This window comes from Perca flavescens, chromosome 15, assembly GCF_004354835.1.
Source record: "Perca flavescens isolate YP-PL-M2 chromosome 15, PFLA_1.0, whole genome shotgun sequence".
Taxonomy (NCBI): Eukaryota; Metazoa; Chordata; class Actinopteri; order Perciformes; family Percidae; genus Perca; species Perca flavescens.
Window position 1 is genome coordinate 25,937,796 of NC_041345.1, and position 23,175 is coordinate 25,960,970.

Sequence of the window (23,175 nt, forward strand, 5' to 3'; positions counted from 1 at the left end):
TGACATACATAATTCACCTTATTTGTTAATTGTGGTTCTACACACTGTTGATTATTAACGCAGCACCTTGTTCTTAATATGGTTCTACATGCAGTGATAAACGTAATACATATACATGTAATTTACTGTCCTTAGTCAATTCAGGTAATTATGACTGTTCAGGGACGGCGGCCCCTTTAAATGTTCTGAATGCGTGATGACATTAGACGCTACGGGGGTTTGTTGTTGGTCTTGCTAAAAAAAATAAACGACACACGCACTTGTGTGCTCAACATGAGAAATTTCCTCTTGTAAATATACTTCAATTTCCACAGATGCACGCTTTTCTTCTACTTTTAGTACAACTCCGTTTACATGCCAGAGTTCTGCAGTCTTAGTAAATTGTGTGATGTGATGTTGCAGTACGTTGGTGCGCTGCCTGAAACAGACTGGACGGATCTGCTTGGGTCCTCTTCGCCTCTCCACTCTCACTCTGTCTGATGCCCTGCCGACCCTGCCCACCCTGCAGCTGCACTGCACCGCCACCCTGGAGAACACACTCACTGGACAAGAAGTATGTACACCCATACTTTACATTTGGCTATAGGTTAAATAAAATAATGCATTCAAACGGAGTGTTGTGCATGTACGGCATCCAAAACGGTGTTTGGATACCAGAAAATGTAAATCATGAAGAGAAAACTAAAGATCCCTCATGCTTTGCGGAACACGGCATAACGATCTGTTGAATGACGGAACTGCTGTCAAATTAGTGTAGAGTGTTGCTTCCTAAGCACTGTTTGGCTTGTACAGAGGCCGTTTTAACCAATAAAGTAAATGCATAAAAAAAAGCAACAAAGTAAACGTCACTATTCTGTCCAAAGAGAACAAGCTGGAGTTTGAATTCCCGGTGTGTTTGTATTCTTTGCAGGACTGTATGATTCCACTGTGCAGTGAAGCTCTGAGCTCTTGCAAGCAACAGGATGTCCAGCCTTTCCTTCAGGCCCTCCGATACACCATGTTCCAGAGGCAGCTCCTCGACAAACTCAAAGGTAGTTATCATTGACTAGAAAAGGTGCAGATTGATGGGCTACACAGGAGTTTTTTGTTGATCTATTAATATTTTTTTAGATATTGAAGAATCGCACTGATTGTTGGATGAACTATCCCTTTTAAACTAAATGTTGTGATGGACCTAAATAATACATCCTCTCACCGTTTTAAAGATTGCGCAACAGCTGTCGGCGTTTGTAACATTGACATTTCTTGATGTCACTTTGACCTGATCTTAGAATTAGATTTTTTCCTATTTGGCTGTTAAGTGTGTAGATTTGACTATTAGTTTCTTTATTTTTTCCATATAGACATATCTGGCAGTCCATTGGCATTTGAAGTGATGAGTTTGACCACATCACCATAGTCAAAAGGATCTACCACAGTTTCATAATGAACCGAAAATATTTATACACTGTTCAATGGTGGCAGTCACCTATAGATGCTCAGCGTGCTCACCCTACTAGAATATAAAAATAAAATGTAATGCACACTGACTGACTAACAAACCCGTATATTGTATTAAGGTTTTTCCCCAGGAGGCAAGCAATTTAGCCAATCTGGCACAAGGCAAATGTACAGCATGACGAGCTCTTAATGTGGAGAAACAGCATCTTAACACAGCTCTGATATGGTGAACTGTAAAATAAGGATGATACTCAAAGTGTACTGGGGCCCATGGAAAGACCCTGTGTTTGTCCACGTGAGGCTCTGAGATTTTGCCATTCTGTTCTTGTTCAGGTTACTCTACATCCATAGACGGCCACCTAATGGAGCTTTGTCTGACCGCTGTCAAATTTGCCCGGAAAAAAGGCAACTTTGCCCTGGCGTCCCGCCTGCTCAGCCAATGCAGTGACGGTACACAAGAAGAGGAGCAGAAGGACAAGCTGAGCCAGGCCTTCAGGCGTCTCACCCTGGAGGGCACTCTGGGGGAGAAATGGGGACCAGAGCTGCAGATCGAAAAAGCCAAAGTCTTGAGAACTGCAGGTGACGAACGGGAGACGTTTAAAAGCTGCACACTTCTTTTGCGAGAATAGAATGGTGATTTTTGACAAGGACAAAAGTCATACAGCCACAAGAACATCAGTGCTCACCACAACAGATTATTTTAGAGCCCTTTAGTGATAAATAGGTCTCCTAGGACCCACAGAATGAGCCTGCATGATCCAGCACACACACAACATAATGATGCAGAGCAGTGACCAAAACCATTTTGACAGTCTGATCCCAGCTGACACATCTATTGTCAGGTGTCCTCCGTTTCTCTGCTGGCAGAAACTACTGTATTTCTGCAGCGTGTCGATGATGGCTTCAGTTTGGTCCTAAGCAGTGTCTCTGTCCACAGGCCAGTCCATGACAGCCATGGAGATGCTGAGCAGGGCTGCCTTGTCCTACTGCCACGTGGGGAAGAATGAAGGTGCTGCCTGCCGCTCACTGCTGACACTCTGCAAATGGCTTTTGGCTGACTGGAAGGACATGACACCTCAGCTTAAACAGGCATGCTCACCTATAAATGCAGCTCAAACTTTAACTTTGGTCTGATTTTGGAAGCATGTACCCTTTATTTATTTATTTATTTATTTATTTATTTATTTTTTTTTTTTGTAAAAGTAAAAAAAGCTGTGATATTTAGCTGTAAAACGTTAAAAATGCTTTTGTTATTGTAATGTATTTCTTTTTTACAGCAGGTGTGCACTGTGTTTTGATGTTAAGAAAAGACTGGTGATGTTTTGGTTTAGGTGGTAAAGAGGTCAGGAGCAGTAAACTCATCCAATGCTGTGGGCAGCATGTCACCTCTGAGTCGGAATATTGCTTCTCTGCTGGAGCTTCCCCTTGAGGACCAGGGTATTCCCCACATCATCACTGAGACCTCAGGTAACATTTACAGTACATACACATTGGCATTATTAAGACACATTCATGGTAAAAGTGTTCACACTCAAATGTTAAAGTCCTCACACCTCTAGACGAATGCAGACCCATCCAGCTCGTCTTTATGCATTCATTAACTTCTAAACTGTCGTACAACGGGCAGTGTAGGGTTGGGTTCCAATACCCGGTGCCAATATGGCACGATGCCTAAACGAACAGTATCTACCGGACCGATTAGCAACGCGGATTTCGGAGCCTCATTTCGGTACCACTGAAATGCCTGTGCTTCTCTCTCTCTCTCTGACGGACATTACAGGCGACGCTAGGTAACCCTACACTTGACAACATTTAACATTAGCCTACCGTTAGCTCTTTGCTGGATTAAACACAGTTAAAATGCTGAAATCTTAACGTTAAACGGTGTAAAGTGTGACTGGATTACACTGTGGAGGATTCCAACACAGCAACGTTAAACAGTCTGTAGCTGCCGATTTTGGAAAAACGACACCGATGGTGCGTTCACTTGAAACTGGTAGCCTTAGCCTCCTGGTGCATTCAAAGTTATTGTAAAATACCCTTTTCCCATCTGGTGGTTGTATTTGTCATTTAACAGCAATGTACTGGTGAAATAAGTTATTGTTATAAGTTATTACATTATTAATAAATGATTTAATTTTGAACTTATGGCCTAAGCAATAAACAAGCCATTCTTTTGTCGCCAAATGTCGTTGTGCCTTTTTTTTAAATTATTATTATTATTATTATTATTATTATTATTATTATTGTTGTTAGGCACAGGCACCTTTTTAAAAGTATCGCTTAAGCACCGGTATCAGAAAAAACCCAAACCATACCAACCCCGGGGCAGTATGCAATTTTGTTGGCTGGTGGCATGTAATGGGAATATGTCCGTGCGGAGTGGTACAGTCCCTGTACTATATGTAGGTATCCACTCAGTTGTGTTGTCTTTTCTAAACAACAGATACTGTAAGTTTCCAAGAAATTCCTTCAGCACAATAAAATCATCTTCTCTTAAACCACCAGTGTCTTACCATTGCTAAGACATTGAGGGCTTTTTTCCAATCAAAGTAGAGCACTGTTGTTTGATTCTACCTACATTTTATTCTCGACTGTCTTCCCTGTGCAGTGAGTGTGGGCGTTGGGGAGCCAGACTTTGTGCTGGGCCAACTCTACCAGCTCTCCACAAGCCTGGCTCCAGAGATGGCCAAGTCCTGGGCAGCCCTGGCCAGTTGGACTTACCGCTGGGGTAGGAAAGTGGTGGATAATGCTAGGTTAGTGGACCCAGTGGAATACATGTATAGTTACCGGCTTGGAGCTTCACCTGTATGATCTAATGCAATTAATTCTACATCTCTGTAAAGTTGAAACTCTGTTTTTTTTGTTGTCAGAGAGGTGTTGATTTAACTCAAACCACTTATTCAAAACCCCATCAGCCCTTACAAACAAACTTACTGATGGACTATTTCTTCTGATTTCCTTTTGTTGTCCTCAGCCAAGGGGAGGGATTGCCTCTTCTTCCTGGGGAAAAGAAGGAGATAGAGGAGCTGCTGCCAGCAACCACCAGTGAAGAAGACAAGGACACCATCTTCAGCATTCTGGGACAGGCCATGTGTCGGCCTACTGGCATACAGGTAGAGTCTGCCTTTTGTAGCCAACAACAATTCAGTCATCTCCAAACCCACAGGACCATAAAGAGATAGTCATTAAATAATACGTAGACAAAAACAAACTATGTAAAATGTGTAAATATACAATACCAGTTATATCAATGATACTACATACTACATCCCCTACCAGGGATTACGGCGTGTGACAGATATTTTGTCAGTTTGCTGCACGCTTCAGCAAAATTCACCTCCAGACAACCGTGTTTCCCACAGGTTGAGAAATAACTTGTGGTGGTGGCACATCTCAACACTATGCGCACGTCACGTCTCCTCCCAACTCCTGTTAATTCATATTACACGTAATGCTAAACAAGACACCCTGTCACAAATGCTGTTTTGTACTTTAACTACTGGGCGGGCGCCCAAGTAGAACCTATGTATGGGAAATGCTGCACCATCATAAACAAAATGTGTTATTCAACTTGCAGTCCTTGACATGGGTGATGATTGGCTGCCGGGCCTTATAAAACGTATCGGTACATCTCCTCAAAGTGAATTTAACTTGCTCTAACTGCAAACACTGCATTAGATCTCTTCTGCAGTGAGTGTAGGTTTAGTTTTGGAAGATGAACTACTTCAACAAGTACTCCAGTATTGGTGAGATGTTTGAGTATGTCTGCTAACCCTTGCTTCCCCAGAGCAGAGCAAACAATACCCACAACTTGGTAGCCTCTTTGGTATTAGTAATAAAAAAAGGTGACTGCTCTGAAGTAGACACTCAAATGTTGGGTTTTGGAACCTCTAATATGCACGTCAAGGGTTCTGGTCCTTTACTTTCCCAAAAAGTCTAGCTAAGTGATGTTGTGTTGTCTTTAGCGTGGCTTTAAAGGTTCATTGCTGGCCAGTGCAGATTGTTTTGAACCCACTCTTGTGTTGTGTGCCAGGATGAGGACATGGCTCTACAGCAGGAAGATGACGAGGACGACATGGTAGACGTGATCTGGCGGCAGCTCACTGGCTCGTGCCCCTGGCTGGGGGAGGCGGGCCAGCCTGTCACAGATGGTCTGATCCGGGTTTGGAGACGAGTGGTGGACCGCATCTTTGGCCTCTACCGGGTCTCCTGCCAGGCCTATTTCACCTTCCTCAAGCTCAATGCTGGACAGGTGAGACTTAGTAACAGCATCTGCAGGATTGTTAGGGGTTACACTGTTCAGACCTAATGACTGAAGTGCTGTGTTGCCTTTTGAAGACCAAGACTGGGATTGAGTGCGGCCTTCTGTTCAGTCCATCACCCCCAGTGTCTGTTGTGTGTTTTAGGTCCCTATAGATGAGGATGACCCCAAACTCCTGCTGTCCAGTCACAGCAGCAAACAGAGCAATGACGATGTGATTGTCATGGCAACCCTGCGTCTCCTCCGTCTGCTGGTGAAGCATGCTGGTGAACTGAGGGAGGGACTTGAACTGGGCTTAGCCTCCACCCCTACAGCACCCTGGAGGGGTATGTCATCGTGCAAAACAAGCATCCTCATATCTTTCCATGTCGGTGTCTGAAAGTGTGTTTGTGGTACATTCTCAGAGGCACTTTACTGGTCCTGTGTGCACAGGGACAAGTTTAGATTTAGAGATTTTAAACTTGCTTACTTACCTGTACACTGGGCGTTACAATTATGTATATCCAGATGAACAGAGTATGTGACAAAAGCTGGTTAGATGCCCAAAAAGATCAGAATATGAGAAATATATCCGATGCATTCATTTTAGTGTTACAAAACGTAACTGGTTACTGTGGTGGACCATGATTGACTTTTTCAAAAGACTAATTTAATTAAAAAAAAAAAAATGTATTAAAACTTTTTGTTGAGGTATAAAAAGTTTCAGTATACATTCCACATGTTAGTCATTCTTCTTCAAAACGTATGGGGAAGGGAAGAACCCTTTCTACCCTTTCATTCTTACCGTTACCGTGCCAACCTCTAGCATTTATTTGTCCTGTCAATATTTAGTTAGCCTGTGTTATGCTACAGATATGCAATCGATGATTCTTTGCACAGACTTTGTTATCACAGCGGAGCATGTGACGTAGAGCTCAACTCAATGCAACACTTTAGCCAGGACTGCGCTGTGTGCTGCCGAGGACAGCAACTGAATCCACCTGATAAAGCCGAATGGGCCGAATTCAAACTTTGCAAGGTTTTGAACACAATGGGCCATGAGACTCAGTCGAAGGCTTTCTCAGCCTCTATTGCTGATGCCATGCAGGGAACTCAGCATTTCTTACTGTGCTTCACAATGTTTAAAAGTATATGCATATTATCTGGTAGGTATCTGCAGGTTATGAAGCCCATCTGATCTGAATTAGAGTTATGATACCTTCTTTCCTTTCCCCCCTACAATCTAGTTAAAATGGCATACAAAGTAGTTATTCTAACATAATCCTGCCCTTACTGCTGCCTTTTATAAACTGTAATGTGTGTCTTCCTTAGGTATCATCCCCCAGCTCTTTTCCCGTCTCAACCATCCAGAAGCATACATCCGACAGAGCATATGCAGCCTGCTATGTCGAGTGGCCCAAGACTCGCCACATCTCATCCTCTACCCTGCCATTGTGGGTTCACTCTCCTTGGGAGGGGAGGCTCAGAATGCAGGTATTCTTTATTTCTGCTGACCTGGCTATGTGCAGCTCCTCAAAGTGTCTGAACGTGACTTAATCTCATTATCTGGAACCAGACACTCCCAACTATGATGCCAAGTTTGGCTACATTTAACAGTGGAACAACTGACCATCACTGGTCAAAACTACATACAATGTTTCCATGCGGTCTTAAAAAGTCTAAAATTACAAAATCAAAATGTCAAAAGTATTGTGTTCTAGGTCTTAAATAATTTTTAACCGGTCTTAATTTTCCTCCGTCCTTGTAACCTTGTACCTCTAAAGCTAATTCTTTTTTTTTATTTTTATTTTTTTATTCTGTGGTGTTGTAGTTCTTTATTCCGCTAATCCAAATGTAATTTCGCTGTATTACGACTACAAAGGAGACCAACCTGCTACTTATATTGCAGCCAATCAGTTTTTGTGTTATTGGTGTGAGTCTCTTCCAGATTGTACAATAGATCTTCAGCTATGGGGAAGTGCAAGTGTAGTGATACTTGGCTTAATAAAACTGATAAAGGTTTTAAATTTCATTTATAATGGTCATACAAAGGTCTTAAAAAGTCTTAAATTTGACTTGGTGAAACCTGCAGAAACGCTGTACATAGCAAATGGGTTTTGAAAATACAAATTCAACAATGAACAATTTGTATTTACAATTAACAACAATGAGAATTACCAGTGATACCAGTAAAACTGTAAACACTAGATCTGAAATGTGTTGACAGGGAGTAAATTGCCGTCAGCTCTGCCCACCTTCCTGGGCAGCATGCAAGGAGAGGGCCTGGGTGAGGAGGAGGAGGAGGAGCAGCCCAACGGCGGAGAGCCAGGAGCGTCAGAGGAGCTGGTGACTTTCTGCTCCAGTCAAGACCAAGCCATGATGCAGGACTGTTACAGCAAGATCGTGGAGAAGCTGTCCTTTGCCAACCCTACCATGGTGCTTCAGGTAGGGGGCTGCACACAGTTGGACTCGTACACTGTTTTATGATCATATTTTCAACCTTACTTTCAAGTCTTATGCTTGAAACATTCTTGCTCTTATAGACTTTGGCAGGACACCTTTTAAATCAGATTCATGCTAGAGTCTTACGACGTTGCTAACTAGTCCTGTGTGGTGATCAGGTCCAGCAGTTGGTGGGTGAGCTACGCAGAGTGACCCTACTGTGGGATGAACTGTGGCTAGGCGTGTTACAACAGCAACACATGCATGTCCTACGTAGGATCCAACAGCTGGAGGACGAGGTCAAGAGAGTACAGAACAACAACACACTGCGCAGGTGAGGCTCACCTACTTATACCTTAGAAGCAGAGCTCCTTCCAGGACTTCCAGTCCATTCTTTACTAACGGCTGCATTTAGCCTATGAGTTTGTTTGCATCCTTAAAGGAGACCTATTATGCTCATTTTCAGGTTCATACTTGTGTTTTGTGTTTCTACTAGAACATGTTTTAAAAAACAACTTAATTTTCTCACACTGCCCATGGCTGCTGAACTTGTATTCTGAGACGCTCCGCTATCTCTTTAAGCCCTATTCCAGAAAAAGGCCAGTCTGCTCTGATTGGTCAGCCATTCCGAATTTCCGCATCTCTGCTCCTCTCTCGCTGTCTCTGTACCGACTTGTGCACCAGGAGACTCTAACACTTCGTTAGTCTCCTGGTGCACTAAAGCAATACTGTCTGCCGTGAAGAATCAGTAAAGGCTTCTGTTCCCTGTTTGTCTTCATCATTGACCCCCTGTAGCTCAGTTGGTAGAGATGTACCCTCTGAAACTAGATTTATGTCTGCTGTGGTGTTCCCGTCGCGAGGTGCACAAGCCAGAAAATAACATCACTCCACAAGTAGTTGAGGCGTGTGGTAATGCACCATCTCCATCTAGACTCGCAATCAAATGGCCTTTAAATATGTGGTAAGGGAGAGCCACCCCACTAGAAAAAGAAGAGGCGTTTTGCCGAAGGGTGGTTATAAATACACGCTTACGGGAGGTAAGCGACAGCAACGTTAATGGAGTAGACAAATGCAATGTTTTGGCGGATGTGTTTTCTACTGTTGTCAGTCACCCTGCTTTCCTCTACTTCCGCTATCTACGTCTTCTCTACTACTTCTTGCTAAATCACAGATCATATTGTTTGTACGCCTACCCTGGCATTTCGGAGAATACGGTCATTGGACCCTGTTGCACTTGGTTGCCAGTCTAGTGACATTCTTTGTTGTGCTGCAGGGATGAAAAGATCGCCATTATGCGTGAGAAGCACTCTGCTCTGATGCGTCCAGTGGTTTTCGCCCTGGATCACGTCTGCAGCATCACAGCAGCTCCAGCAGAGACGCCACACGAGACCTGGTTCCAGCAGACCTACGGCGATACCATTACCTCTGCCCTGGAGCGCTTGAGAAACCCCACCAACCCTGCCAACCCTGCCAGCAGCTGGCTTCCCTTCAAACAGGTGTGCTTTTGTTTGTTTGCACCTGTACATGCATTTTAATTCCTAAGGATTTCAGACAATTTATTTGCATGAATGTAGTCTCAGTAATACTTTAAATATATCATTAATACAATCATTATACATTGTGCACAAAACCTTTTCCAAGTTTGAGCTGTGTGTGTGTGTGTGTGTGTGTGTGTGTGTGTGTGTGTGTGTGTGTGTGTGTGTGTGTGTGTGTGTGTGTGTGTGTGTGTGTGTGTGTGTGTGTGTGTGTGTGTGTGTGTGTGTGTGTGTGTGTGTGTGTCAGATAATGATGAGCCTGCAGCAGCGTGCTCAGAAGCGAGCCAGCTATCTGCTTCATCTGGATGAAATCAGTCCTCGCCTGGTGTCTATGACCACAACCGAGATGGCCCTGCCAGGCGAGGTGTCGGCATCAGATGCTGTCACTATCCAGAGCGTAGGCAACACCATCACCATCCTGCCCACCAAGACCAAGCCCAAGAAGCTCTTCTTCCTGGGCTCAGATGGACGCAACTACCCATATCTTTTTAAAGGTAGGGGACCAGCTCACAGCAGTGAATATGGGTGGGCAATGAATACGTTCTGTCCCCTAAACATTGTAACTACACATTGGGGCTACACTAGTCTATATCCTGATGTCTTTCTTTGTGTTGCCATTTTAAACTGGGGGGTGTTAACTGCTCCTCAGATCTCTGCAGCGTAAATCCAGACAGCTAGCTAGACTATCTGTCCAATCTGAGTTTTCTGTTGCACGACTAAAACAACTTTTGAATGTTTGTACCTGGTTTAATAGTTAGTGTCAGTAGTAAAGTTGTAGTGATTATCTATATAAACCTTGTCTCTCTCTCTCTCTCTCTCTCTCTCTCTCTCTCTCTCTCTCTCTCTCTCTCTCTCTCTCAGGTCTTGAGGATTTGCATTTGGACGAACGCATCATGCAGTTCTTGTCGATTGTCAACACCATGTTCACCAAGATCAACCAGCAGGAGCAGCCTCACTTCCACGCCCGGCACTACTCTGTCACCCCCCTCGGAACCCGATCAGGACTCATCCAGTGGGTGGATGGAGCCACGCCACTCTTTGGCCTCTACAAGCGCTGGCAGCAGAGGGAAGCTGTGCTGCAGGCTCAGAAGGTACCGTTCTCCTCTGTACTATGCACCTGTAATTTATTATGTAATTGTACACTTGATCAGGTGAACAGCAAGAATTAGTTCATCAAAAAAGGCCGTTTTCTGACAACCTTTCCTTTTGTAACCCATAGCCATTTCAAAGTGTTTCATTAGAGCATCTTTTTTTTTTTTTTTTTTGGACCTGACCAGGCCCAAGACTCATTCCAACAGCAGCCGGTGCCTCCAGTACCCCGCCCCAGTGAGCTCTACTACAGCCGTATCGGGCCCGCTCTGAAGGCAGTGGGGCTCAGTCTAGATGTGACTCGGCGAGACTGGCCTCTCAGCGTCATGAAGGAGGTGCTGAAAGAGCTAATGGAGGCCACGCCCTCCAACCTGCTGGCCAAGGAGCTGTGGTGTTCGTGCACCACACCCAGCGAGTGGTGGAGGGTCACTCAGGTAACCGTGGCAGTTAGCATTTAAAAAATGAAGAATTGATTAAAACATTTTCCTTAATTGTTAACGTGACACGATCATTCCATTTCATTAATCAGTGATCAAAGTCCACATCCACTGTCAATGTTCTTTTGGTTGCAATTCCTTTTCTCCTTTGCTGTGCTGCAGTCCTACGCCAGATCCACTGCTGTCATGTCAATGGTGGGATACATCATCGGCCTCGGCGACCGTCACCTTGACAATGTGTTGATTGACATGACCACCGGTGAGGTGGTGCACATTGACTACAATGTATGCTTTGAAAAAGGTCAGTTTCAACTGGTTTGCTTGCATGTGTGTTGAGTCAGTTTAATGAGAATGGCATTGAAATGCGTAGACTCTGCCTTGTCCCATTAACAGCTTGTCGCATTTGTTTCTGCTGATTTATATTAATCTGTCCGATTTACAGAGAAAAGAAGTTAGACGGTATGTTTAATATATCTATTGATATGCTCTGGTTTTCCTTGTACGCGTCACTAGGAAAGAGCCTGCGAGTGCCGGAGAAGGTCCCATTCAGGATGACCCACAACATAGAGACTGCTCTGGGAGTCACTGGGGTGGAGGGCATCTTCAGGCTGTCCTGTGAACAGGTTACTGTCATATCTCACACTACTTGGCCCCGCGTCTCACTCTACTGGACCCCATCACATTCACACTGAATAGTGTGTATATACTTACAATTCAGGACTTAATTGTAAAACCAGTTGTGCACCTGTTCAAGGCTTAACCTTAAGGCAGCTAGTGTTCAGGACCTAGTCTTAATCTCTAATCAAAGTGTTGTCCGTGTATTGCCGATAGTTGCTGCTCTGCTGAATGAGCGCTGAAGTTAGATGTGTCATTTCAGGTGGTTCAGATGATGCGTCGGGGCAGAGAGACCCTGCTGACCCTGCTGGAGGCCTTCGTCTATGATCCCCTGGTGGACTGGACTGCTGGGGGGGAGGTGGGCTTCGCTGGTGCCGTGTATGGAGGGGGAGGCCAACAAGCTGACAGCAAGCAGAGCAAGAGAGAGATGGAAAGAGACATCACACGCTCGCTCTTCTCCTCCAGGGTGGCTGAGATTAAGGTGAGCTCATGACCGGAATAGACTGCTAACGCTCCCAAATAGCTAGCTGTTAGCAAATGAGGCGTACATTCTAGCATGGCTATGGGACGCAACTATGTCACGGCAGGCGTGTTGCTCAGGACCCACGGAAGCATTGTGAAGTTGTTAGCAGAGCGGTTCTGGAGAAAGATGCAAGCAGCGATACCACAGTCCGAGCAACAGGCATCGCACTAGTTTCATTAAAGTAGTGAACGTGTTTTCAAGAAATGTAGTTCTCTCCAGTTGTCTAAATGATGATTCAGAGGTTTCCTTTGTCTGACTAGGATCATATTTAGGAGGTGACAATGAATGCTCACTTTTTGTGTCTGAGCACTAATGGGGGCAAGAAGGCAGAAAGGTGTAGACTGCTGGGTCCAGGTAGGGCAAGGTTATGATTAAACCCAGGGAAATTTAACTTCCAGCTACTTTGACAACAGGGGAAACCAGACATGAAAATCACTCACCTTTTTGGCGAAATTCACCGTTTTGAAACCAAAATAGGTGACCTACGTGACTCATGTAGATTTGATGAAAAAATGTTTAAGGGTTGGTTAAGTACTCGGCCCTGGTCATAGACAGTATATAAGAAGGGCCTGGTGCCCGATTTCTGGTGTATGACTATTTTAGAGTCCACATGGGATTTGTTTTAATGCACTGGATTTAACCAATCATCGAACTTCCACCAACCAATGAAACAAGTTCTACCAACCAATGAAACGAGTTTTAGCCAATCAGATGCAAAGTAGGGCAGGTCTTTGCCAAAATGTTAGAGTGCGGTGTGGTCTCCCTGGTAACGCGGCAAAAAAAAAATGGAGGCAAAGTTTATCAAACTTGGAGCATGTAGATACAGCTTTAGTTGAGAAAGTAGTTAAAAATATGGCGCTGGGCATGAATAGAGGAAATGGATGGAGACGTGTCTCGGGTGCTTGCTTCTGCAGCGCATGTTGAAGGAAGACACTGGACGGCAGCAGCGGTAAGACAGTGCTTGCTAGTCACAAAGCTTCGGTCCGTGCACTCTGTAATACGAGTATGTTACCAGCAACGACCGCTACCGTTACCAGCAACGACTGCTGCGACTGTTCCTTTACTGACCGACCGTGATACAAACAATACGAGTGTGCACGTTCATAGCGGAACACTACCGATGGCCAGTGTGTAAAAGCTATCTGAAGCCCAAACTGCCTTGACAAAGCTGTCTGTTTGGAATTAGCATGGCAGGTATTTACGTCCCAGAGTTTAGCTAGATGTCTAACTATATTAAAAGATAAACAATGCAACGTTTTTAATACATGTAAATAAAGCAGCTACTATCAACATGGACAAAATCATGAATGTACTAATTTGCTTTTTTGATGATGACCTGGCCAAAGTAGTAAAGTTTAGTTTTCACAATGATTCATTGTAGGATTATGATATTATTGCAATATGTACTGTAAATCCACATTGACTCTTTAAAATATGGTTGGAAGAAGTAAAAATTGATCCAAAATTTTTTAGTTTTTAAAAATTATGACTTTTATTATTGTGTAATGTCAGAAGGACTTTAACTGTTTTGCCAGTTAAATTAACTTTAATGAGTGCATACTGAAATATTACACCGTTGGTTGGCAAAAAATACATCTCAAAATGCATCAGATTGAGGCTTTAAAATATGGAATATTTAAAAATATTCTTCCGGGGAAGCATGATGAAACAAGATGTATTAAAGTACTGCACATACATGATCCAGAAGCAAAGCATTTGAGGATTGAGTGTGATCGGTGGGTTGTGTGCAGGTGAACTGGTTCAAGAATCGTGATGAGATGCTGGCAGTGCTGCCGCAGGTGGAAGAGGCTGTGGAGGAGTACTTGGTCTTGCAGGAGCTGCTCTGCCAGGGGGAGAAACTACAAGCCAAACTTCAAGAGGAGATGGCTTTCCTGGAGGAGGCAGAGAACCACCCCAACCATCTTATCCTCACCCTGGAGCAAAGGTCTAAGACAGCACAATGATAATTTATTCCGTATCCATGTCAAAATGAATGAATGATATTTTCTCTTTATATACAGGGAGAAGCCAGGCGGGTGGCTAATATAGATACTGTATGCAACAACAAGTAGCATCACATTCTGAAAGCTTATTTATCCTTCCCTTCTCATCACAGGTACTCTGAACACACCCAGCTGCAGTCACGGCAGAGGACTGTGCAGGAGGCCATTCAGAGCAAGCTGGCTGACCTGGACCAGTGGATCTCCCAGTACCAGGCAGCATTCTCCAACCTGGAGGCCACCCAGCTGGCCAGCTTGCTGCAGGACATCAGCAGCCCCATAGATCTTGGTTAGTCCCACTGTAAATGATGGAATCAGGGTGAATGGATGAACTGGTCAAAAATAAGCCATTTTGAAAGTTGTCCCAGTCTTAGCCAAGTTTTGGAATACACTGCATTTAATTAGCTAGTTACCATTGATTATAAAATGCAGTGGTCGTTACGACTAGAAAGTCGCTATATATACGCAGTCCATTTACATTACATTAAGAGGACTGTGGTGACATTTGACAAATATTCAACAACTCTATTTTAGCTGGAACAACAGTGCCCTCTTCCTGCGTGTCATAGAGTAGTCCTGCTTAACCATAGAGCACATTCCTTGCAAGATGTGATGTAAATGCTGCTAAGTGTGGCCTAATTTAATGTCTATTAATGACGTTGGTAATAATGTATTGTTGAAATGCCACATGGATCATTTTCTCGAGCTGTGCTACATCATGTTCTTGGTTGTCACACTGTCCCAGGTCCTCCTAGCTATGTGCCAGCTACAGCCTTCCTGCAGAATGCAGGCCAGGCCCACCTGATTAGCCAGTGCGAGAGTCTGGAGGCGGAGGTGAGCTCCTTGCTGCAGCAGCGCCGTGGGGCCCTTCGCAGCTGCCTAGAGCAGCTGCACAGCTACGCTACAGTGGCTTTGCTCTACCCACGGGCTACTCTGCTGCTCCATCGGGCCCACCAGTGGAAGGCCTGGTTGGAGGAACTGCTAAGAGACATGACGGTGGAGCACTGCCAGCTCATCTACAGACAGTAAGGAACTGCAGCAAGCTTTCTTTCTTTTTTCATTACAATGGAGAAAAACATTTTATTATATATGTTGACTGTGGCAAGTTCTAATGCAGACTTCACACTGGCAGTTGAAATCAGCTCCGATACGGCTTCGAAACAGCCGGAAGTCATTCATTTCCTGTGGAGATTCGCAGACCGCATGCGAATGCGTCCGAACCGGATCCGAATGAATGCGGTGCGAAAAAGAAAGTGTCAGTTGGTCATCCGGATGCGTTAAAAAAATTGAACTCTTGCGAAAGGCTACGGACGGTTCCTATCAGACGGATGTTAGCGTTGCTATGGTACTGATAAACAAACCTGCTAATGCTAATTGGTTAACTAGCAACAGACACCAAACTATTGACATTATACCGCTATATCACATTTAACCGACCTGACATGTCAACGTCCTGGGCAACTTCTCTCCACGCAACAGCCTTTCTATTTATATCTGTATAAGAGAGGTCTGAGAGAATCGTACATTCAGACACTTATCAGTCATTCTAGTCTCTCTGCCATTTTTGTGAGTCGCTTCCGAAGTTTTTCAACGGTGGTGGTTCAATTGCGTATTACGGAGCTGATTTCAACTGCCAGTGTGAAGGCGGCGTAATACATGTTGTTGTATAGAAAAACTGTTATGATTACATGCATTATTATAATTTAAGTATAATCCATCCTAACCTGATATTTATACTTCATTAATTTAAGGTGGCGTACCATAGAGAACCATACATTTAATAAGAATAATCAGCATAATTTTAAAAAGCCACCGTACACACATAATAATGCCGTACATGCGATCCAGCGATTAAAAGATAATAAATAAACGGTTAATATCACTGAATTAACAAACGATGCTATGTATTGATGCACACCAGCGCGGCTCTGTCATTCGTCAGCACTCATATCCGGGGGAGGGGGCGAGTCAGGTGGTCTGTAGGTTGGACTGGGCAGTAGAACTTTAGTAGCCATTGCCTATTCAGGATAATCCACAGACCAGACCAGAATGTCTTTATCAGTACGTTTTATGTTGTTGCACTCTGCTGTAATTCATCCTGCCCCCTCCCCTTTCAGATATGAGGTGCTGTTTGCACCCCAGCCTCCTGCTGCCTCCTGCCAGTTCTTGTCCAGTGTGGAGTTGACCTTGCAGCACCAAGTGGCTGACACCAATGAGCGTGTGATGCACCAAGCAGAGCGACTGAAGGCTGAGGGCACAACGGCCGCCGCCTGCGAGGAGCAGTTGCAGGAGATTGAGCACTGCATTACGGTCTTCCTTCGGGAGAATGGAGAGCCGGGCTCCTTCAGCCTGGCTGGAATTATCACTTCTGCCCTCTGCACACTCTGCAGGTTAAACACATTCCTTATTATTCCAATTTTTACTGTGCTGTTTCTCCACTCAAACTAATGGGAAATGGAGTTTGTGTATAATATCTGTAAGTGGCTACTTTGCCAAAATAAACATATTTATTTATCTTCCAGGCTGTGTTTCTGAAACCTTCAAATACCATAACAGGGTTCAACAATAAAGGTTGCCCGATGGCCCGGGGCAAGTGAAAAGCCACGTTGGGCAAGTAAATATAACAACCCACTTGCCCGTTCAGTCAATAATATTTTTCCAATCATCGTATCAGAAATTACATTATAATTCTCTTGCCCGCCTTCCCTTTGCCCATGTCGGAGAATGCTTGTTGAATGATTTGGATCTGCTGTTGGCCAATCAAGAATTAAGTTGGCGCTAGTGATGCAGGACTGTCTTGCTAGAAGAAGAAGAAGAAGGTGATGGCTGTGTACGAGCTGAAACAATAGAGCAACGTTTTGCGAGTTGCAAGTTTGAGTCCAAAGCAGATAAAAGTGGATAATTTTTCAAAGGAACGTCTTCGTTGAGAAAACAAATGTTAGAGTGCCATGACAAAAGCAAGCAGCATCTCAAATATAACAATTTACTTGAGACTTTAGAATAATTTGTATAGGGGCCAGTTAAAATGGACTTAGAACCTTAACGTTGAACCCTGCATAAGTACATCAAATCCAACTTATTCGCTTAGAAATGTGGTACTACTGGAGAATGGAACTGAAAGTTTTGAAGTTGCAGGTGAACAGAAGGAAGTCACTGAGCGTTTTTTTATTTATTTATTTTCCCAGGAGGAACTTGGTGATGGAGGGAGCAGCAGCCAGTGCTGGAGACCAGCTGGTAGATCTGATATCTAGGGACGGGGCGTGGTTCCTGGAGGAGCTCTGCAGTATGATTGGAAATGTCAGTGCGCTGGCAACACTGCTCCAACGCTGCCCACTCCTGCCCCACGACCTGGATTTGCCTGCACCCTCAGCTACCACCCAGGCTGTGTACCTGGCCAACGCTGTGTACACTTGCTTGCATGTAGGTGCACCCTCAAAACACAGTGAAAACAACCAGTTAAAACTAGAAGCAACCTGTTCGGTTTATGGAAATGAGAAGCTTCTTACAATTTCATGTCATGACGTGTTCACCTGGGGGGAAAAAAGGAGTTTCTGACACTGCTGTGTCTCCTTGTCCACTGTAGGAACTGAACACCAACTTCCGTCAGATCATCTTTCCAGAGGCTCTGCGCTGTATGGTGAAAGGAGAGCCCACCCTGGAGTCCATGTTGGCAGAGCTGGAGCAGCTAGTGGAGCAGAGCTCTGATGGTCTTGGCCTGCAAGGTTTGGTCGACGGTCTGCAGGCCACCACAGGCATAGACCATGATGGGCACAACCACTGCCTCCACATCACCAGGTAAGCAGTTGCTATGGTTGTGCATTGAATCCTACTTGTCACGAATTTAGTCAGATACAGCATTGGCATAACGGATTTGAAAATGTGTCTGATGTTTGAAAAACGTCTTTTTGTGCTCAGGATGCTGCGCGCTCAGTACTCTGAGCTGATCCAGCCTCGCAGCATGGATGGACCGGGCCAGGACACACCAAAGATGACTGCTGGTCAAATGTTATTGGTGGCCTTTGATGGCATGTTCACCCAGCTAGAGACTGCCTTTGGACAGCTCACAGACAAGGTAGAACCCAAGAATCCTTCAGATGTAATAAATGTAATAATAGGCCGGTAATATATGTATATATTATATATTTTTTTTTTTGTTGCATCCTCTTGCATCCAATCTAGATTTTTATTAGGGCTGCTATTCAATAATAGTTAAACGTGACTAATTGCCAATTAACCTCATTTTTGTATCTTTTCAAAATGCTCTTATCGACATGGGAGTGAACAAATAACCCTGCTTCATGCAAAATCTATGTCATATATTTATAATTGGAAATTGTGCACAAAGTGCAGCGTGTCAGCATGCATCCTCGTCAAATGCGTGTGTTGAGGGCGGAGAGAAACTGAACTGTATGAAATTAATTTACAGGTCCCATAAACAGTATGAAGTGACATGTGAATATGAATTGTGTAAAAGTTTTTTACGCATGTGATCTGTTTTCACTAGGGCTGCAACTAACAATTATTTTAATAATCAATTAATCTGTCTATTTTTTGATGAAAAAAACAAACAAAAAAGCATTAATTTACATAAACTCAATACATACTTGCATACATACTTGTTGTTTTAGTTAATAGTTGTGTAAAGTAATACTACAGACAGACAGACAGACAGACACTTGAAGCTTATTCATTAAATTATTACCATCATTGTAGTAAGTGCAAGTTAAGTTCATTTATACAACACACACAAATATATTTGTCAACAATAACAAAGTACAGAATATATACATGACAACAGATTAAAAAATGAATGGGCCATAAAAGGCGAGTGAATAAAACAGTCTTTAATCTTGCAAACTATACCACCCCTGCTTTATTACTGTTTAACAAGCTAATGTTAGCTTGTCATGCTAGTCAGCTGGATAACGAGTAAACACCACTCCAGCACAGAAGAGCTACTGGAAGGACGTTACGTTCCTAACTTCAAAACAGAACAGAAGTAGGATAGTGTAGTGACTTTACCCTGCTGTTGAACTCCCTTCCTTCTCATCAAGGACTCCAACATTTTGACGTTTTAGGTGCTGAATCATCACCGTGGTGCGCCCGTGCCATGCCGTGTCGCTTTTGCTTATCTTGCAATTAACACATTTTCGATTTTATTTATTGTGAAATGCTCCGATACCTTGGATGACTTGGGTCGTACTGATTTCTCTGCCTCCGCCATGTGTTTCAGACGGGTCTCTCCGGTCTCTCTCCGTATTTCCTCTACCCCCTCTCTGCTCTTTTTTTCTTTTCTTTTCTTTCGCTCCGCTCTGTGCTCAACTCAATTTTTTTTATCTCCACGACTGAGTGGCGTAATAGTTGCGCGACACAACGAATTGATAATGAAATTCGTTGCCAACTTTTTTTAATTATCAAATTTTATCGATTCGTTGTTGCAGCCCTAGTTTTCACCCCACCCCTCGACGAATTGGAATTAAGAATCGTTAAGACACGGAATTGAGGGGGGCCTGGTTAGCTCACCTGGTGGAGCGTGTGCCCCATGTACGGGGGCTGAGTCCTTGTCGTGTTCCCCCCTCTCTCCCTTTCACATCTTCGGCTGTCCTATATAATAAAGACCTAAAAATGCCCAAAAAATTAATCTTAAAAAAACTAACCGTAATCGATGATCAGAATCGTTAAAATCTAAACGATACCCAACCCTACTCATGAGAACCTGAGCTCATCACACAGATGCATCAAATTGCCATTTAAAAGCTGTTGGTAACTTAAAGCCAATGTCTGTCACATTTCGTCTATTTATAGCTTTTCAAGACATACATTGTTATTTAATCATTCTGTGAAATGAGATCTTCACAGATTACAGATGGTGGGCCTGTAATTGAACTTTGTACAGAGGAGATGTGGCAAAAAACTCGTGCTGCTGCATGGTGGTTATAGTCTTAAACAGGTCCACTTCCACGCAGACCTCTAGCAAAGGAAGACCGTAGTTTCATCCAGGAGTACACATTTAGCAATTGTACATTACTCTGCTTCTCTTTGAGCCATCAGTCTGCATCCTTTATGTCGGCATCATTTCCTGGTTGAATATTTGTGGTTACCAATATTAAAAAAACAACTCTCTCTCACCCCATTTTTCTCCTCTCCTCGTTCTCCTCAGCTGAGTTCTCTGGAGGTGCCATTGGCCTGGAGGAAGGTGGATGTTCTGAGGGAGGCTCGGACTGCACAGCTCCACTTCTTTGACAGCCTGAATCAGCGGCAGCTCATGGAAGAGGTATTCTTCCTCAAGAGACTGCAAACCATCAGGGATTTCTTCAGGCTGTGTGCCTCCTTTGCTCAGACTCTGTCTGGTAAGAGTTCTTCACTGCATGAATAATGTAAAAGGAGTATCGGCTATCCGGGCTTAGCTTTTTAAAGGGTTGCCTAGATCAGATGTGATTCTACAAGCCATTCAGATTTGGTTCCCCTTCCTATGTCACATGCAGGCTGATTATACCACCCCTCATCTGAGTATCTCCAATATGTTCTACTAGAAACCCATAATCAAAGTATAAACCTGAAAATGAGCATAGGTCTCCTTAGGAATTCCTGTCATGTTAATGGTTGTTACAGTACACATATGGTCTATAAAAAATCAGGGTTGGAACTTTTAAGCCTGCTGTCTGAATAGTGTGTGGCAAATCTGGTGTGTTCAGGTACCTGTCCCCCAGGTGAGGACCTGTTACCTACAAACGGACCGGTTGGTTTGGGGAAGCCGCTGTATCAGCGGCCAAGTGCAACAGGGTCGGGTGTGGCAGTGGTCAATGAGGAACAGATGACCCGCCCCATCAAGGCCTTCACCGCCGAGTTTGTTCGGCAGATGCTCATGGGTCTGCCCAGCCAAGCCCTCGGTCTGGCCCTCTGCAGCACCGTGTCTGCCCTCGGCCTAGACGTTGTCGCTCAGGTGGAAGCGAAAGACTTTGGTGCAGATGGCAAGGTAAGACGTGTGGGTGGGTGGGGGTGTGTTTTACATCTCCTCGTGCTAGTTGGATTTTGGTGAGAAGCAGGCCTGGGGTTTTGAGGTTGATTGGTTGGGTGATATGCTCTATGAAAGTAACCCCAGCGATAGCCCAACCAATTAGAATTTGGTTGTACAATCGCTGGTGTTACTTTCAAAAGGCCGCCTACAGAATACCTGCAGAAGTAAAAGTGTTTGTAGCTTTGTGTCAATTAGGTGCTCCCGTTGCACAGCATTAAAAACCCAGTGGCCTCAGGAGAAAACTCTTTGATGGACACAACTCTACCAGGTTGAGTGCACTCAGTGCTCCATTTAGTTGATCCAGAGATAACATGCAGATGTTCTTTCCCCATAATGTAGCAAGCGTAGGTTGAATTTCAGTTGACCAAGATTTTCTTTGGCTGTATACAGCCATCCTGAGAGTTATGGCTGTATTTTGTTATACCCCTTAAACTCTGATTTAGATTATGTAAATAATCTCATAACTTTAAAATATGCCAAACATTAATTGTAATGTTATGAAATGTTAGTTTTTATTCTGACATTACAGAGCCATAGACGGTAAGTATATTGTACGTAGCATCGGTGACGTCACTCATTGGTTTGAGGACAGGAAGCCAGGAGTGTCCATCTTGGTATTTTGGAGCCAGGAGGGACCATTTGTGTACCAAAGGGCAGAGCTGTGGCAGAGCTGTGGCTGGCAGTGCTACTAAACACTGAACAAGACATTTTAAGGGGCATGATTGTTGTTTTTTTAAAGATAAAGTGCATAAAATGCTGGGGCAAACTGGCTCAATTTGGAGATTACTAAAGAATTTTTCAAACACAGGATGAACTTGGGACCTAACAAAGGACCGCACAAATGCATCCCTTTTGCAAATAGCATAGAGTCTACAAATTGAATGTATACTTTGAAATTAAGGTTGGGGTTATTGCATTTTATCCAATCATAATCCAGTATCGAATCCACTTACTTAATCTGAATTATTTAAAACCTAGTGGTCAACTTTTAAAAGTTACAAAAAATAAAACTAATACTCAAAAGATTAAGAGGGCAAATAACGACAATGAATGTTCACAACCTGAAAAAGAAAGCGAAGATGTACTTTAACATGTTAAGCACTGTCTGTCCGGGCTCTGAAGGTGTCTCTGGATGAGCTGTGTAAAAAGGCAGTGGAGCAGGGCCTGGGGTCGGGCCGGGTCTCCCAGCTGCTGCTGAACAGAGCCACGGTGCTGGCCTCCTCTTATGACACGGCCTGGAAGAAGGTGGACCTGCTCAGGAGGTTGGACGCCAACCTGGAGGCGGCCAAGGCCAGCCTGCAGAGGAGCCAGCTGCACATTGTCATGTTTCAGGTACAGGCAGATTGTGTCTGGATGCTTCCAATAATCATACACAAAATCTGTGATTCAAATGGCACCATAGATTAAAAAAAAAAAAGCACTGACAGAACAATCCCACCTTTTTATGCATGTTTGTGCCACCTGAAGGCTTATATTTTTATTTATTTGATATTTTCAGATTTCAAATTTCTTTATTGTCCCTCAGGGGGGAATTAGATTTGCAGTTGGAGGTACAAAAAACGACACTGTAAACAAGACATAAAACATCTTAGTAGCACAAAACCAACAGATTGATTGATTGATTGATTGATTGATTGACAGATTGATTGAAAACAATTTCATCACTTAAAAAGTGGACCTAAAGGTGTCCCTGATTTAAAAACTGCATTCAAGAGTTTTGCAAGTTAACGGCTTATTTTGTTTTCGTGTCAGCGGCTCATATTGACACTAAATAGGGGTCCTGCATGTAATAAAGGTTACGGACTAGAGAATGAACGTTGTCAGCGCTGGCTC

General features: G+C 43.8%; 1 protein-coding gene across 3 annotated transcripts in view; it reads left to right on the top strand.

The window, feature by feature from the left end:
• The window catches only part of smg1 (SMG1 nonsense mediated mRNA decay associated PI3K related kinase), a 70,551-nt gene that overhangs the window by 36,868 nt on the left and 10,508 nt on the right, over window positions 1–23,175 (top strand). For all 3 annotated transcript variants that reach the window (XM_028600627.1, XM_028600628.1, XM_028600629.1), the window contains exons 27-55: window positions 403–553; window positions 911–1,031; window positions 1,774–2,019; window positions 2,378–2,529; window positions 2,772–2,907; window positions 4,052–4,196; window positions 4,418–4,556; window positions 5,477–5,695; window positions 5,850–6,030; window positions 7,016–7,177; window positions 7,911–8,128; window positions 8,305–8,459; window positions 9,399–9,621; window positions 9,908–10,154; window positions 10,522–10,751; window positions 10,938–11,183; window positions 11,349–11,487; window positions 11,700–11,809; window positions 12,064–12,282; window positions 14,076–14,269; window positions 14,441–14,613; window positions 15,070–15,349; window positions 16,442–16,714; window positions 17,510–17,744; window positions 17,908–18,119; window positions 18,240–18,396; window positions 20,485–20,674; window positions 21,020–21,300; window positions 22,465–22,674. In XM_028600627.1, coding sequence (XP_028456428.1) covers window positions 403–553; window positions 911–1,031; window positions 1,774–2,019; window positions 2,378–2,529; window positions 2,772–2,907; window positions 4,052–4,196; window positions 4,418–4,556; window positions 5,477–5,695; window positions 5,850–6,030; window positions 7,016–7,177; window positions 7,911–8,128; window positions 8,305–8,459; window positions 9,399–9,621; window positions 9,908–10,154; window positions 10,522–10,751; window positions 10,938–11,183; window positions 11,349–11,487; window positions 11,700–11,809; window positions 12,064–12,282; window positions 14,076–14,269; window positions 14,441–14,613; window positions 15,070–15,349; window positions 16,442–16,714; window positions 17,510–17,744; window positions 17,908–18,119; window positions 18,240–18,396; window positions 20,485–20,674; window positions 21,020–21,300; window positions 22,465–22,674 — 5,644 coding nt within the window. The remainder of the gene's footprint in view (window positions 1–402; window positions 554–910; window positions 1,032–1,773; window positions 2,020–2,377; window positions 2,530–2,771; window positions 2,908–4,051; window positions 4,197–4,417; window positions 4,557–5,476; window positions 5,696–5,849; window positions 6,031–7,015; window positions 7,178–7,910; window positions 8,129–8,304; window positions 8,460–9,398; window positions 9,622–9,907; window positions 10,155–10,521; window positions 10,752–10,937; window positions 11,184–11,348; window positions 11,488–11,699; window positions 11,810–12,063; window positions 12,283–14,075; window positions 14,270–14,440; window positions 14,614–15,069; window positions 15,350–16,441; window positions 16,715–17,509; window positions 17,745–17,907; window positions 18,120–18,239; window positions 18,397–20,484; window positions 20,675–21,019; window positions 21,301–22,464; window positions 22,675–23,175) is intronic.